The sequence below is a fragment of the Triturus cristatus genome, chromosome 8 (assembly GCF_964204655.1).
Source record: "Triturus cristatus chromosome 8, aTriCri1.1, whole genome shotgun sequence".
Lineage (NCBI taxonomy): Eukaryota > Metazoa > Chordata > Amphibia > Caudata > Salamandridae > Triturus > Triturus cristatus.
Genome location: NC_140591.1, coordinates 24,701,122 through 24,716,334, shown reverse-complemented (window position 1 = coordinate 24,716,334; position 15,213 = coordinate 24,701,122). Strand labels below are relative to the sequence as shown.

The following is a 15,213-nucleotide window of genomic DNA, read 5'->3' as shown; positions in this document are numbered from 1 at the left end:
CCATCGTTATTTTGCTCACCACGCCACCCCAGTTCAGACATGGCCATATGCAAATCAGTCTTGACCCTGTGCCTCATGGGAACAGTCCAGCCCGAACTGCCAAGGCATGTCTTCCCTGGACCGGAATCAAGCATCCTAGGACCGGTTTCGGGGTTTCACCCCTCTTCAGCCAGGATAGCTTGACTCCAGTGGCGTAGTGAGCACGGGACCCACGTCAGGGCGTACCCTTCCCACATAGGGCGAACAGCAAAACACACAAGATGATGGACGGAATGTTGCACATTGGCAAAACATTCACCCCCAGTCACAGATTTGGGTTTAATCCATTGTTATTTTGCTCACCACGCCACCCCAGTTCAGACATGGCCATATGCAAATCAGTCTTGACCCTGTGCCTCATGGGAAAAGTCCAGCCCGAACTGCCAAGCCATGTCTTCCCTGGACCGGAATCAAGCATTATAGGACCGGTTTCGGGGTTTCACCCCTCTTCAGCCAGGATAGCTTGACTCCAGTGGCGTAGTGAGCACGGGACCCACGTCTGGGCATACCCTTCCCACATAGGGCAAACAGCAAAACACACAAGATGATGGACGGAATGTTGCACATTGGCAAAACATTCACCCCCAATCACAGGTCTGGGTTTAATCCTTCGTTATTTTGCTCACCACGCCACCCCAGTTCAGACATGGCCATATGCAAATCTGATTGACCCTGTGCCTCATAGGAACAGTCCAGCCTGAACTGCCAAGCCATGTCTTCCCTGGACCGGAATCAAGCATCCTAGGACCGGTTTTGGGGTTTCACCCCTCTTCAGCCAGGATAGCTTGACTCCAGTGGCGTAGTGAGCACGGGACCTACGTCTGGGCATACCCTTCCCACATAGGGTGAACAGCAAAACACACAAGTGGGTGAATGTATGACATTGTTCAGCATTCTGTCCATCAACTGTAGTTTTTGCATTTGTCATCCCTCTATTTTATCCCAGTTTCGTACCGTCCGCCATTCTAGTGGTTGGTACATTGGTCGACTGGGCAGCGGGATTGTGAGCTTGATCAGATAATGATCTGACCAGCTACAGGGTCCAATCTCCGTTAACTGTCCAGACGGCCGAGTTGTTCAGATTAGATCTAAAGTATGGCCCTTATCGTGGCTAGGGGTCTCCAGTAGCTGTTGTTGCCCCAGCATAGTCATTCACTCTCCAAACATACTCGCCTGGGGTTCTCTTGGTTCCTGGTCCCAGCGAAACTTAAAGTCCCCCACCACCTTAATCTGTTGGTATCTAGAGCACAAATCACCGACCACTTCCATACACAGGTTGTTAAACAAAGGAGTAGGCCGGGGAGTGCGATAGCCGACCATGACTACCATGCAGAAGAACTTTTAGCTTATTTTTACGCCCAGGACATCCGCCCCATCCAAACTTTCTGCTACAACCCCCTCTGCGGTCAGATGCCCCAGGCTGAACCCCGCCCCACCCTGCCGGTTATGCACCAGGATATCGTATTCTGGAGGTAGATCTGCCACTATATCAGGCCCTGAGCCATCTTCTAACCAAGTTTCCGTTACCGCTAAGATATCTGGCTCTTCTTGAGACAGCGAGAAGACTTCCAGGCTGTGTTTCTGTAGGGACCGTATGTTCAATACCAAGGCCCTTAGGCCCTTCTCTGGGCCTTCCTGCTTCCTTATCAGGTTCAAATCACCAGTCCCCGCCCCCCCTTACTCTCTGGTCCTGTTCATGTCTCCTCTCTATCCCCTCCCCCACCAATTAACAAATCATTCGCCCTTAACTTCAGTTTCACCTCCTCATGAGGCGTCGGTAAACTGTCTCTACCTCTCAACTCCCACTATTCCTCCGCCAGATAGGCCAGGGGTCTTTGTCCCTGGACCCAGTCAGACGCGGACGGGCGCAGACGGGCTTGCCTTAGGCGCACCCGCTGTGCGTGTCCGCTCCAACCTCCTTAAGATACACCACCAACCGCCGCCCACCAATCAGCCCTGCTGTGCAGGAGCTGAGTCACGGGAAACTAGACCACTCACCAGCAAAAACCACTGTGTGCCACGAGCGGAAGGGCTTAAAAAAGCCTAAAAACCCAATTGCTTCTAAGCAAACATTCCCAACATAAAAACGATTGACTCAGGCTAAAACACACTTAGGAAAATTTTAAAAACAGTTTGACACACGCTAGACCCTTAAATTTGGTAAGTTCCAAAATTAAAACACGTAACACTGGTGCTTGTTCTACTTTCTCACCAGCTGTGTGTCCGCTCCAGCCTCCTTGAAATACCACACCCCCCTCCACCCACCAATCGTTCTACTTTCTCACCGGATGCACACCCGCTCCAGCCTCCTTAAGATACCACACCCCCTCCACCCACCAATCATTACTGCTGTGCAGCAGCTGAGTCAGGGGAAGCTAGACCGCTCACTGGCAAAAACCAACATGTGCCGAAAGCAGAGATTCTCTTTACGAAAATCACCCCTTTGGTCTTGTCAGTTTTGAGCTTTAGGCAGTTGCATCTCATCCAGGCTGTCACAACTGACATACATCTGGCGAAGTTGGATTTTGTTGCGGTGTCTTGTCCAACAGGGAGAGTATCAATTAAGTGTTGTCGGCGTATGAAAGAACGTCGATGCCACGTGATCTAATGAGGTCTGCCAGTGGGGTCGTATAGATGTTGAATATGATTGAGCTGAGAGATGATCCTTGGGGGACTTCACACATGCTTTTCTCTTTAAGTAAATTAGGCCTACTGGTTTTGCCACAACTTTATATAATAAACAAATCAAACCTATGGAATGTGACATACCATTTCCGAGTGAACCAATAAGGCCTGTAGTCTTTATCAATGACTCGACAACATAATCAGCCTTTTGAAGTGCACATAAACTGACAACCATCAGGCATACAGTGATGAAAGTACAAACATGTACAAAATTACAGTAAGCAAAACAATATACAACCTCTGACGACAGGGCCTAACAAGGATTATTCCAGTGAAACTTGTCTACCTTAAGGTTTTGCCAGAGGAGGTGACCAGCACCAAACCTTTTGCCTACTATGGTACTCCACTAAAGACCTATTGGCTTTAACAAATGCTGTTCACAACAAATAAACCAGGCCTGCTGTTTTTTATATAACGTTTCAGAATTAATACATCAGACCTAGGGCAGTGGTCATAACGTTTCTTAGCGAGTCGATCAAGCCTACAGCTTTATCATTGGCTTGCCCTCATAACCAATTCAGACTTACCGTATTGAGAATTATATTTCCCACAAGGCAACCCTCAGGCATAAAGTCATAAAATTACAAGTGCTTACATCATTACAGTGGGTAAAGCTAGATACTATCTCTACTAAGAGGGCCCAACAACCTTTAGGTGCAAATCTTCTATCCCCACAGATTGTCAGAGGGGGAACCAAAACGCTAACATCCTTACGGTAACCTGTGAGAGTGCATGTAATAAAATCTGCAGGCTTTAATAAAGAGTAGTAGCCATTAAATGCAGATTGACTTTAAAATACAGATCAGGGATGTTCTTTTCTTGCCTTATTGTTTGTGCCTATCAGTCTTCCTCTAACCCATGCTGTTTATCCCTCTCCTCTCTCCTATAGATCCTGATGCTGAGGTTTGTCTCCATACTCTGCGGCTCTTACAGTCAGTCATCCTGGAGCCAGAAGTATTTACGAAGATGACACCCTCTCTGCAAGAGTTTCTACCACTGCAGCGCATCACAGAGTTCTCCAAGGGCCGCCACAAGGAGCTCAAGAGCCTGGCGCAAGAGCTGCTGGAGGACCTGCACTTCCTGGAGGCAGAAGTATAGCATCAGCAAATCATTTCCCCGTTTCCTTTGTTTTAAAGACATGTGCAAGAGCTGCCAAGAAGTATAAGGACTAGCTAAAAAGGAGACCATGGAGCCTGCCCATCTGACAAAAGCATAGGAGATCTGTCCGGGTGATACTCCAGACAAACCTGCAAAAGAGGGTCACCTCCAGAAAAGATGGAAAACCCACAAAGCTGCAAATGCACAATCCCAGGTTGACTCTTAGTGGAAACATACTCCCTTTTCAACACCAGTGGTGTAGTCCTTGGCTGACAGAGGAACGTCTGTCCCTGATGTCAGCTGCAGAATCCTTGGTGTGAAGAATGCACCCTATCCTGTGGCACCTGCTGTATGATTCGGAGCTACTCTGATGCTTTCCCTCGACAAGGACGTCCTTTCCTGGGTCAGTCGCATGATCCTCAGCTTGTGTGGTTCTCCTTGTTGAAGAGGGTCTACTGGTAGTGTTTACTGCATGTTCCTGTAGCCATTATGCTTACATTGGAGGGTAGGATCTGCCCCTAGTAGACGGCTCCCGTGGTTACCATTGGTGACTACAGTCTGTCCTTAGTGTCAGCAGCATGATCGTATAGCTTCTGTGCGTACCAGTGGTGGGTAGAATCCAACCCCAGTGTTGACTGCATAATTTGCTTGGGAGAGCCCACTCCTAATGCCTAGAGCCTGACCCAATAAGTAGTTTGATCACCACAGATGGGTAGAGTCTTCAACATGATCCTGTAGCTACTGTGCTAACTATTGGTTGGAAAGGTTTGAGCTTCTTGTCAGCTGTATGATTCTGTAGCAGTTATGATTACCTTTGGTTTAAAGAGCCCGTCCTCACATTGGCAACACGATCCTGTAGCTGTCACGGTTACCATTGGCGAAGAAGGTCCACCCTTTGCCTCGGTGTATGATGTTGTAGCAGTCATGGTCACCATTAGCGGAGAGGGTCCGCCTCTTGCGTCAGCTATATGATTGTGTAGCTGTCACCATCACTGTTGGTGGAGAGGGTCTGCCCTTGCATTGGCTAGATGATCCGGTAGCTGTCACGGTTGCCGTTGGGGTAAAGGGTCGGCCCCTTTTTGTTGGATATATGGTCCTGTAGCTATCACGGTTACCGTTGGGATAAAGGGCCAGCTGCTTGAGTTGAATATATGGTCCTCTACCTATCACGGTTAAAGTTGCTGGAGAGGGTCTGCCCCAGGTATCAGCTTTGTGATCCGGTAGCTGTCACGGTTGCCATTGCAGATGGTCCGTCCCTTGTGTCAGCTGTATGAACCTGTAGCCGTGATGGTTAAAGTTGGTGGAGAGGGTCTGCCCTTGCGCCGTTTACATAATCCTCTAGCTGACACCCATTGGTGGAGAGGATCCACCCTCACGTCAGTTATATAATTCTGTGGCTATCACAAATACAGTTAGTGTGAAGGATCTGCCCCATATGATTTGGTAGCTGTCACAGCTACTGTTGGTGGAGAGAGAGATCAGACTGGGACCTGGAGTACAGGATTTCAGCTACGTTTGCATATGTACACAAACACATGCCCATGTGGGCACAGCGCTGCTCTAAGGAAATATGATTACATTTGTAGGTGAACAAGTGCATTAAAGGTTTGACATGTAGTCGAAGATATGAGACCTGAGGTCAAGATACACATTCCGTTCCAATTGAGGTAGAAACTTTATTGCACACACAATTAAAGGAGTGCAGATACAGGGACAGGTGCCAACACTTAAGTAGGAGTCACATATGCATTAGTTCTCTTGGATGAGACAGCTGCTTTACTATTCTCAAGGGAGATCTTGACTGTTTGCTTATCCACATGTATTGCTAGTTCCAGTTTGCCGTGTTCCCCTCATTCCCGTCATATGATCCTTCTGCTGCCAATGGACCACCACCTGGAATCAGGCATGGCATGTAACACTTGACCCAGTTGGAGCCTGCAGTGTGGAATGCAGAGTAGGCACAGGGCATGTGTGCCACCCATTGTATCCCTCACCGTTTCAGCCATCCTGCAAGATGCTTTTGTCAGTAGCGAGACAGACCTGGTAGTCCTGCGTGATGGAACTTGCGTTGTGTGATGGTACCCATGCTCCTGTTTGTTATTGAGTTACTGTTCAGTTGGTTTTAGTTTCATTGCTTATAATGTTGATAAATCACAGTTGCATATTTGTACTGTTTCAAGATATGCTCAGCCTGTCCCATATTAACTGGTTCTTACAGAAGTCTCACTGCTGGAAGAACTGCTTCTAGAAGCCCAGGCACATCCCAGGAAATATCAGTCCGGTGGGGTTATTGGGTGACATTTTATAATAAACATCTCAGTTATTATAAGTTTCCAGTGGGTATTTACTTTATAATATGGGATATTACACGAATGTAGACTCCCCAGTAATTACTGATTCAAAGTTAATAAACCAGACAACCTTTATGCAATGGAACAGCCTCCTGTAACTCTACCACCATGAATTTGCCCTCTCTCCCTGGAGCCCATAGCTAAGAGACTTTGAAGTAGCCTTCCTGCACTCTTCATCTTGTACTAATTCTTCTCTGAGGAGCCCCCATCTCCTACACCTCACATTCAAAAAGCTGCAATGCTGTAATTCGCAGTGGGTACATCCTCCGATTCCCAAACTTGGTGAAGTGAGCATTCAAAGGACGCCAGATCCAGTAGAACAGCTTCCTCGTGCAATCAATCATGTAGCAGTTTGTGAAGTCCCATTGTACACTGTAGCCGCTGAGCCTATATTGGTTCATTCCAATACTGAGCTTCCACATTCTGGCAACCCTGAGATATCTTGGAGCAGTTGGTAACCTTGCATTGGGATATCTTCAGTACATTGTGATCACAGACATAACATTACTGCCGTCTTAATTAAGAAACCCCTGAATTCCATTTGATGGCTGAGATCCCAAAATGTGGACTAATAACCTGTGCTGCTCTGTATACTCCCATCATCCCTCACTTGATCCCAGAGATGTACCTCTCAAGGTGGAAGTGTGAAGTACTAACTGAACACTAATTTATAATGGGACTCCTGAAAGAAGAACACATTGTCAGCTGCTGCATGGCTCTACATAATTGGTCCCTCTCTTTTCACTGCATTGCTCTACTAAGCTGTTTCTCCCAGGCTCTCTGGTTGCCCATGAGTGTCCACTTGACAGAATATTGTAAATGTGGGAAATTAAACGCTTTAAGATCACACAGTCACAGTTATATTTTTCAAAGGGTGCAAGAGGACCAGTAACTGCCTCCTTCTCCAGTATTGAATCTTTCATAGATTCACATGCTTGTATCTTCCCCGTCGTCATGGTGGGAGTCTCACGGTAAATGAATAACAATAGCAGTCAAAAGAAAAAACTGCATAGAAAACCCATAGGGAAGTATAGTGTTTGGTAACCTATCATCATTATTATGTGGTCCAAAACTCAGGCAATCGGCTGCCAGCCCTGACATCACACTCCCTAGCAGAGCCACCATACCTCAGATTTTCAATCGCCGTCGTGTGAGAAGGAGTCTCCCTGAGCCTTGCTCAGTTTGTTCCTTGTTGAACTTTTTATCTACAGTCTTTTCATCTGTATTGGAGGTACTGTTTTTTTCACCTATTGTCACAAAATGTATGAAGGCTCTAAAAGGAGGCTTTTCAGGCCGTGCAGATCTTGTGGGAAGGCCAGATTATATTATGAAGACCCCCACAAAGATTGTTTATATTATCTTTATCGAAAACATGCGCCTAAGGGCTGCAAGCACTGCATAATTTTCTCTGCCAAGATTTTGAAGGACAGAGAAGCTCGTTTGCTGTTGTGGCTTCAGAAAAAGAAGGCTACCTCACAGACTGACTCAGAGGATGATTCTAAGGCACAATCTTCTAAAAAGTGGAAGACAGATCCCTCTGAGGAGAAAGGGGATGCAAAAAAGCAGAAAATAAATGACAAGGAGTCATCTTCATCTTCTCTGCCTCATACACCCCTAAAAAAGTCTTCAGAGACGAGAGTGGTGTCTTCAGCTCCGTCGACGAAAACTGTAGCGTCTTTGGCGCTTGGTTCTGTGAAGACTTCGACGACGACGGCATCTACAAAGACAATGCCGTCGAAGAAAGGTTCGTCGACGACACTGTCGACGGGAAGATCGTCGACGACACCGTCGACGGGGAGATTGTCGACGACACCGTCGACGACGAGTGTGCAGACGGCCTTGCGACAACTATTCTGGTTTCTCCGTCGACGACCTCGTGGACGGGAGCACCGTCGACGACGACAACCTTTAAGTCATCGATGGCAAGATCAATGTCGATGATCTCGATCAAGAGTTTTCCGCCATCGACGGGCTCGAAAAACAGAGAATTTACAGCATGGACAAAAATTTCACCACTTCCTCTCTCAAATCTGCTGGATATGCAAGTCGGAAGATGAAGGATCATATGAAGTGGCCTATAGCCCCTCACAACTTCAGATTAAAAGCCAAGATACAGATGAAGACGAATGCCAGGAAGGGCAGGGGGATTTTTCTTTTAAAGACCGTCCAGTATCCGGCTCTAAAAGATAGGAGTCTTTCCAACAGTCATATGAGTATGAGGAAGAAGATGCATATCCTAATGTGAGGGAAGAGTCAATGTCTATGCCTATTTCTCTAGTGTGATTTACGACACATGATCAATGACTACGTTTTCCGGATGGTAACGCCCCTGCCACGGATACCTTAGGCGGATCTCAACCTGCAGCCCAAACTTCGGTGGTTCAGCCTCTGCCTACGGTGCAAAAAGTACGCACCCCTCCAATAATTACAATTAGAGATGATTTCGCAGAGGGTGATGGAGAAGAACAGCCAGAAGAAGGGGAACTTCTTCAGGAGGATCCAGCAGGCGTGGGATGGGATCAATATATGTTACCTACTACACCGTCTCCGTCACCATCTCCGGCAAACTCTCTGCCGGAGGACAGTGGAGGTTTCCATAACACCATGGAAAGGGCCTCCAAGAGATTCGATCTTCAACTGCCAGTACAGGAAACGGATTGTTTCGTCTATGAATTCAAAGCATCAACTAGAAAGTCTATTAGAACAATTCCTATGATCAGTCATATCTGGGATGAGGGTTTAAAGATCATGAAGAATCCAGCCTCGGTTGCAGCCACGGTGCCCTGAATAGAGAAAAAATATCGAGCCCCAGAGTCGTCACCAGCATGCCTAATTGGGCATCCACATCCAGAATCGGTGGTAATGCAGGCGGCGCAGTTCTCCCATTAGTAAAGTCTCCGTTTTCTAAGCAGACTGCGGTACGGCTGAGGAAAAGGTTAGACGGTCGTCGAAAGGTTGAGAGATCTTATCAAGGATCAGTAGACTGAGGACTGATAAAGAATACACTCTGATTATGAAGATATATTTTAGCTGTGCAGCAAGTATACATGAATAATTAAGGAACCTATACTTAGAAAACGGAGACTTTACTAATGGGAGAACTTTTTCCAAAATACAAGGCAAGAAGTGAGATTAGCTACTTAACTGAGCCCTGAAGAAGCGTAGTGTGCGCGAAACACGTGTTTGCTTTACTGTGTTACTTGTATGTGAATCTGAACATAAAGGAAAAAGAAGGCATCACTGTGATTCTTATATGTAAATCTCTACAAAGAAAATAAGAATAAACATCAGAAGATGAATACATAAGAAGACTCATATATTGTTTCTTTGCTTGTAATATGAAACTATCTCAGATTTGTTTGTGTTGAATATTTATATATATACATATATATATATATATGCTTTCATAGGATAATTTTTTCAATGCATTGTCATTCATTTTTTCTTGGTTCCAGGTACTTATTATATCCTAGTAATAAGGAGCAGAGCCCTGAGAAAGAAAGGGGTTCTATCCTGGAAATGCAATATGGTATACGTACTGCTCTCTATTCTGATACAAGCATATGAATCTTTGAAAGATTCAATACTGGAGAAGAAACTAGTTACTTACTTGTACACTATGGTTCTCCAGTACACTGTGGTTCTCCAGTATTGATATCTTTCATAGATCCACATGCGGCCCACCCGCCTCCCCGTTTCTCAGGTAGACCATTTTTTATCTCTAGATACATCCTTGGCTCTCACTCGGGGCCGGAAATCTGAGGTATGGTGGCTCTGCTGGGGAGTGTGATGTCAGGGCTGGCAGCTGATTTGTTTTGGATAACGACAATATAAACAATCTTTGTGGGTGTCTTCAGAATATAATTTGGCCTTCCCACAAGATCTGCACAGCCTGAAAAGCCTCTTTTTAGAGCCTTCATACATTTTGTGACAATAGGTGAAAAAAACAGTAACTCCAATACAGATGAAAAGACTGTAGATAGAAAGTTCAGAAGTTCAACAAGGAACAAACTGAGCAAGGCTCAGGGAGACTCCTTCTCACAGGACGGCGGTTGAAAATCTGAGGTAAGGTGGCTCTGCTAGGGAGTGTGATGTCAGGGCTGGCAGCTGATTGGCTGAGTTTTGGACCACATAATAATGATGATAGGTTACCAAACACTATACTTCCCTATGGGTTTTCTATGCAGTTTTTTCTTTTACTGCTATTGTTATTCATTTACCGTGAGACTCCCACCATGACGACGGGGGAGATACAAGCATGTGAATCTATGAAAGATATCAATACTGGAGAACCATAGTGTACAGGTAAGTAACTAGTTCCTTCTTTGAGGAATAAAATACCCACTGTATTACCTGGAGGAGGATCCTTTCTTGCCCTGTAAATTCCTGTTTGTGGTGTGAAAAGGATTTAATGCTACTTGTGTTAAGCATAACCCTGAGTGCCCTACATTCTCATTATCCCCACTTCACCTCATCTCTATGGCCAACTTCCCTCAGGTTTAGACCCTTGTTCAGCCATGACTGTGTTTTAAACATCTGGTCTCTCCTGTCTCACTCCTCTTTTCAACCCCACTACAGTTGTTTAATTATGGCTAATATCTACTCAACGTCTGTGTCTTGTGCCATGCCCTGCGGCGAGAGCTGTATTGATCTCATCCTTGCCTACTCCAGAGTAGGAAGGTGTATTAAACCTTTGACTCGAGGGGAGCGCCCAACTTCTTAAGTTCACAGAGCCACATGGTTGTCAACCATGGAGCTGCTTCTTTGAGAGACTTTGAACAGGGCAGAAGAGGGAGGGGGTCTGAGGCACATGTTCTCAATGTTCACTTCTGTATAAACTAAAATGTTACTGCATGACTCCCAAGGAAAACAGAAGCCAAACTTGTGCACCATGCCTTCACGCTAGGATTATTTTAGCTGTATAGGTCTTTTTTATGGGTGGCAATGTCACACCCTATAAGTTTTGTTAAATATTGTTCGAAGCATGTGTGCTGTAGATAACATGCTTTGCATACTCCTGCCATCTACTGTTGGGTCTGGATGTTTGCACGTAGTCTTTCCAGTCACAAGGTAAGGTGACTCCTTCTTTCGGTGATAGTGTGCATGGGCATCAACTCCATTGTTAATTGTTTTTTTCCACCATCTGGTTCGGACGTGTATTGCTGCGCTCCGGTTCAAAGCCGTTCTTCGGGCTCCCCTCGGTGCGTAATCCACTCTACCCTCGACTGTATTGTTTTCGTACGCGTTTCCCTGTTCTCCACGTATTGAATTGGTCAACAAATTCTCCATCTACAGTCCAGCCTTCTGTCAATAGAACAGACTCCATTCCAATTCTGTCCTCTGTGCCATGCCAAATTCCCTCGCACCGACCTACATCAAGTTAGTAATTTGTCCCACTGGGCATGCGGTCCAAGTGTGGCAGACTGCTACGAGGATCCTGGGCTGGGAGGATGAGATCACACTGGCCACCCCACTCTGGGACGCTGAGCTACTTGGCAACCTAAGACACACCAGGGGCTTCGACCGGTGGGATTTAATAGGCATTTCCAAGGATGGAGATCTATGGAAGACGGGAGGGGGTAGTCTCCTTTTCCCAATTACAGGTAGAATATGATCTTGCTCACACAGAATACTTTAGGTACCTACAGATCTGACACGCACTGCAAGCAGCGATAACAAAGGGAGAGACGCCACCAGAATCCTCCCCGCTAGAAGACAGGGTCTTAGACGGAAATCTCCCAGAGAAATCCATAACGTTGATATACAAAAAACTTATCAATAACATGTCTGACTCCTCCTCCGACTCAGAGCTAAATGGGAATATGATGTTGCGGGACTGGAGGACGAGGAATGGCTTGAGGCCTTAACTTCTCCCAGAGAAACTGCCATCTACTTTAGGCGTAGACTTATACAGCTGAAGATACTCCACAGAATATATCTTGCAGGACCGATGTTGGTTAAGATGGGTTATTGCACTGAAGCCGGATTCATGAGGAGATGTGGGCCGAAGGGCACCTTTGTGCATGTACTCTGGAAATGTACGGTTATCCAGAGGTACTGGTCTGAATTGGCAGAGTGTATGAAGCAAGTAATGGGCAATAAGCTGTGTCTCCTAAATATATGGGGCCCTACAGACTTAAACACTAAAGAGAGAATATGGGTGACGATTGGAATGATAATTGCCTAAAGGAATTTTGCGAGATTGTGGAGGGCGCAGGAACCACCAACACTGGTAGCATTGGGAAAAGACATGGACTGGTGCATGTTGACGTAGATGACAGTGTACGAATCCAGGGGATGTCCTAATAAATGGACCCACATTTGGGATAAATGGAATGAGTATAGAGGAGGAATTTGTGATCCCGCAGCCTAGACGGAGTAGTGACCGGGGGTAGAATTGCCATAATTTGATCCAATGTAAACTGTGTGCAATAGGCTATGGACTCAGGTTTGTGGTTAATTCTGTGCCAGCCAAACATCTTTGGACACATATGTTTGTACAATGTCTATACAGTATAACCTTGTCTTTAATAAAAAGTTTTATTTAAAAAAAAAATGTTTGTAACTTGTGCCTCTTTCCGAAGCACAAGGAGGACGACTGCGACGCCTGTAAATCGTTGTGGTCCAAGAAAACTCTACGCGATCGTCAGTCTCGATGACTATAAATGCAACATAAAAGCATTCAACACTCTCCGGGTTTCTTTGGTGAAGAATCCGGGCAGGAAGAGATCGAAGTGTAGGCGGCAGAAGAAGAAGAGGCCTTCTCCATTCCAGAGTCAGATTCTGAACTCGAGATCGATCTGGAGTCTGAAGACGTGCCTCCAGGACAGGGTGCATGAGTACCAAAAACCCCTTGCCCTCCAAACCCTTTTCCAAAAAGAATAAGACTACGCACCACCTCGGCCTTCTGGCCAAGCTCGGCACTGAGACAATGTTCCCGATGCCCCGCCTCTGGCTCGGCACCGAAGTTGGCCAAAATCCTCTTCGGATCCAAAACCCTCCGGTTCAAAGGACACATCTACTTCGGAGCCGAAACCTCTGCTCCGAAATATGCTTTGGAGCAGAAACCTTTCGCTCCCAAAAGCAAATCAATCTCGGCGCAAAATCGAACGATAGCCTCTCCGAGCCTCCCGAACCAATTTTAGACCTTAAAGCCAAATTAGATCCCTAACAGAAGAAGACATATCAATCCTTATACAGGACATATTTCTGCTAAATCACCAGCAAAACGCAAACTTCCTTCAGAGTACCCTCCATATAAGATTCATCTGAAAAAGAAAAAGGACAAGGCTACCAGCCCTGCTTATACTGCCCAGCAATCCCCTCCACCTTCACCATCTTCTTCACATTTACCAATTCAAGATCCTTCACGCATAATACCTCAGGGATCTGAAAGAAACACGTTAGTTAGATTCCTCACCTTAGAATATCCCCAGGCGTCAGACTGGATCCGGAAGAATTTTCGTCAGCAATACCCCTTGCGCGTCGCTAGGCGTCGTCTGCGGGTTCGCGTCTGTCGTCAGCGTCGTGCGCCGGAATGACGTCGTCGGAGTACTTAGACGCCGCCCTTGCGCGCTGACGTCAGTTCTTCTTTTTTCCGCGCCAGTAAGCACCGATCCGGGAGAGCTACCCTTTAGTCAATTTTTGACTAACTTTTTCGACTCTTTTTGGCCACTTCTCGACTCTGGTGCCGGTAGGATGCCTGGTTTCAAGGCCTGCGACGACTGTCACCGACTGATGTCGGTGACCGATCATCACCGCCGGTGCCTGTACTGCTTGGGCCTCGACCACGACGTGGCGTCGTGCTCCGATTGTATGGCCCTAACCCCGCAAGCTTCTCAAGCTTCGCCACTCGGCTCCGCGCCGCTCTTGATCCCGGTCCAGGAGGAGGTCCAAGGATCGGTCGCGGAGCCGCACTCGACATCGTCACTCGTCTGGCTCGAAGTATTCGGGTAAGTCGAGGCACTCCAAGAAGTCCAAGAGGCGACACCGCTCTTCGCACTCCCCTCGCCGGTCGCGCGACTGGGCCGAGGGTCCGGGTGGTTCCACCCCCGCGGCTCCAGGAGCCGCAGGCGCCGCGCAAGTCCCCATACCCGACGGTCCCTGGGACTGACGCGACGCCGGCGGAGGTCAGTGCCTTCCTCTCGGCCATGAGGAGCCTGGCCCCGCCGTCGACGCCCGCTGGCGCGCCTTCGGGCCCCGCGGACACGACTGGGTGACCTCGCGTGCCGGCGGCCCCGGCGCCGTTGGAGGCTCCGGCCCCGACGCCGCAGGTCCCCGAGGGGCCCGAGCCTGGGCCCCCGTCGACGCCGGTCGACCTCGTTACGCCGGCGCCGACACCGATACCACCCCCGACGCCGGCTCCGGTCGACGTCGATCCCCTGTCCGGTCCAGACGCCGATGCGGCGCCGCCCGACGCCGCATCCGACGCCGCTAGAGACACATATTGTCTATCGACCGGCTCCGATCATTCCTCCTGTTTACCAGGAATCGGATGACGGGGGCGAATGGGAGGGGTCTGACGACCCTATGGCCTTTCAGGGCCAACTTGCACAGGACTGGGCAGATGAACTGGGGGAGGCCAGTGGTTTGGATACCTCACCGGACACTGGATTATCTCTCCTCCGACTGTGGCTTCGGAGGAGGGTGCAGCTTTTTCTGTGGTGCTGCGCAAGGCGGCCGAAGCCCTTGGGCTTGAGCTGCCTGCCATGGCTGTGAGGACTAACATCCTCACTGAGGTGCTTCAGTCTGCCGCATGCTCCACTGAGCCTCTGCTGCCATTCAATGAGGCCCTCACTGACGTTCTGCAGGGCACCTGGTCCAAGCCCTCCACAGTCCCTCCTGTGGATAGGAACGTTGCCAGGCGCCACCGCCCTGCTCCGGGCGACCCCAGTTTTCTGTCCCAACACCCCACCCCCGAGAGTCTGGTTATCCAGGCCTCTACCTCCCAATCCTCCTTCCTGTCCGCTCCTCCGGACCGGGATTCCAAGAGACTGGAACAGTTTGGTAAGAAGCTGTTCTCCTCGCTCAGTTTGGGCCT

At 48.0% G+C, this 15,213-nt stretch overlaps 1 protein-coding gene across 1 annotated transcript in view; it reads left to right on the top strand.

The window, feature by feature from the left end:
* Window positions 1–3,822, top strand: part of HSF2BP (heat shock transcription factor 2 binding protein) — a 424,586-nt gene extending 420,764 nt beyond the window's left edge. Inside the window, exon 8 of the mRNA XM_085620777.1 lies at window positions 3,614–3,822. Coding sequence (XP_085476903.1) covers window positions 3,614–3,822 — 209 coding nt within the window. The remainder of the gene's footprint in view (window positions 1–3,613) is intronic.
* The last annotated feature ends 11,391 nt before the right edge of the window (window positions 3,823–15,213 follow it).